The sequence below is a fragment of the Penaeus monodon genome, chromosome 6, assembly GCF_015228065.2.
Source record: "Penaeus monodon isolate SGIC_2016 chromosome 6, NSTDA_Pmon_1, whole genome shotgun sequence".
In the NCBI taxonomy this organism is placed as follows: domain Eukaryota; kingdom Metazoa; phylum Arthropoda; class Malacostraca; order Decapoda; family Penaeidae; genus Penaeus; species Penaeus monodon.
The window spans coordinates 17600625-17603124 of NC_051391.1; the positions used below are offsets into that span (position 1 = coordinate 17600625).

Genomic DNA, 2500 nt, shown 5'->3' on the forward strand with positions numbered 1-2500 from the left:
ATTATTATTATAATTATTAACAGTATTAAAGTATTTTTTTATAATCATTTTATTATTATCATTTTGTTATTAATATCACTATTATTACTGCGATCATTATCTTTCTTACTGTTATTATCATTATTATTATCATCATTATCATTATTATTATTATCATCATTATCATTATTATTATCATCATTATCATTATTATCATCGCTACTACTGCTGCTAATGCTACTATTGTTATTATTATCATTAGTGTTAACATCATTTTCATTAAAATTATAATTGTTATTATCCTTATTGTGATTATTGTTATTGTTTTCATCATTTTCACTGTTATCGCTATCATAATTATTATTGTCATCATCATTATCATTGTATATATCATTAATGCCATTATTAATCATTATTATTGTTATCACTTGTTACCATCACTCCTTATCATCATTATCACCATACTATCATCACCATTATCATCCCCACCATCACTGATTATCACAAACATCATTTCCGCATTATTTCCGTCACGTTTAGCACCCTGATTCCCAAGATCATCCTTCAGAATGTTAAGGCACATGGGAGTGGCGGCGCGAGGAGAGGTGTCAGTTTCGGTGGTGGAGAGAGCGGCGAACACACGCCTCCTTCAGGCTGTGTTCGAGGCGGCACCGCAGGGCGTCATCCAGACTTATTTTCTGATGAAGATGTATGTGTGTAAGTACTGGCTGACGTTCTGGTGACTGATCTCATAGTGAATTTTTGTTGTTGTTGTTGTTGTTGATGTTATTGTTATTGTTATCATCATTATTATTATTGCTATTATTATCATTATTATTTTATTATTATTATTATTATTATTATTATTATTATTATTATTATTATTGGTGTTGTTGTTGTTATTATTATTATATTATTATTATTATTATTTATTATTATTATTATTATTATTATTATTATTATTATTATCATTATTATTATTATTATCATCATCATCATCAGCATCATCATCATCATCATCATCATCATCATCATCATCATCATCATCATCATCATCATCATCATCATCATCATCATCATCATCATCATCACCATCATCATCATCATCATCATCATTATTGTTTATCATTATCATTGTTATCATTATTATTATTATTATAATTGTTGTTATTGTTATTATTTTCATCATCATTATCATTATTATAATAATTACTTTTATCACTATTACCATTGTTACAAAATATTATTATTATTATTATACATTATTATTTTTATTATTTTATACATTATTGTTGTTATTTACATTATTATCATCATCATCATCATTATCATTATTTTTATCATTATTGTTATTATCATTACCCTCATCATATTATCCTTACCATTATTATATAATATTACTACTATATTATATAAGCCGCAGGCATAAGTGATATCCCTGCTGAACTGCTGAAGGCTGGGGGTGAACCTATGGTACAGGGGTTGCATGCAGTCTTGACTGCTATCTGGCAGTCCGGTACCATTCCCCCCGACCTGTTGAGGGGCGTGGTCATCCATCTCTGGAAGGGGAAAAAGAATCGTTGGGACTATAGCAACTGCCGTGGCATTATACTGCTCAGCATACCAGTATACCAGGCAAAGTTTTCGCTCACATTCTTCTGAAACGGATCCGCGAGTAGCTACTAAGGCACCAGAGATTGGAGCAATCTGGATTCACTCCTGGCAAGTCCACAACAGACAGTATCCTAGCGCTTCGAGTAACTGTGGAACGTCGTCTTGAGTTCGGTCGTGGGTTGCTTGCACCTTACATCAACCTCAAGGCGTTTGACTCGGTGCATCGAGAATCGCTATGGGAATTCCGACACAGATTATTGGCCTAATAGCAAGCTATATACCGGTATTGAAAGTGCTGTAAAGTGTGGCGGGGGCTTGTCAAACTTCTTCCCTGTTAATTCAGGAGTGAGGCAAGGCTGTGACCTTGAAACCAACACTTTTCAACACCTGCATGGACTGGATAATGGGAAGAGCTACTACCCAAAGTTGACTTTGCCGATGATGTTGCTATCCTATCTAAGTCCCTGGAGTTACTGGTGGAGGCTCTTGATGCATTGAGTAATGAGGCGAAGCCCTTGGTCCTAAAGGTCTCCTGGACCAAGACCAAGATTCAGGACTTTGGAGGCCTGTTATGGGAACCCATTCAGTAGATCCATACTTGCTGTGAGGACGCTGAAGTCACAGAGAGATTTGCATACCTTGGTAGCGTAGTCCATATCTCGGGGTTGTCAGACCAGGAAGTCAGTAGACGGATTGGTCTGGCAACAGGAGCCATGAACTGGATCAACAAGAGCACTTGGAGATGTTGGTACCTATGCAGAAGGACCAAGCTACGTGTCTTCAAAGGCATTGACACTGCCAGTTTTGCTCTATGGAAGCGAAACCTGGATGCTATACATTGTCTTGGAGTCTCGTCTTGATGCCTTTTGTAACAAGTCTCGTCGTCGGATCATGGGGTACAGTTGCC

At 35.8% G+C, this 2500-nt stretch overlaps 1 protein-coding gene across 2 annotated transcripts in view; it reads left to right on the forward strand.

Annotated features, from left to right (window-relative positions):
* Positions 1 to 2500, forward strand: part of LOC119574294 — a 21513-nt gene that overhangs the window by 14108 nt on the left and 4905 nt on the right. The window contains exon 3 of one of the 2 annotated variants that reach the window (XM_037921490.1): positions 548 to 696. The exons of the other annotated variant lie outside the window; for it this stretch is intronic. Coding sequence (XP_037777418.1) covers positions 548 to 696 — 149 coding nt within the window. The remainder of the gene's footprint in view (positions 1 to 547; positions 697 to 2500) is intronic. 2 annotated transcript variants of the gene reach the window in all.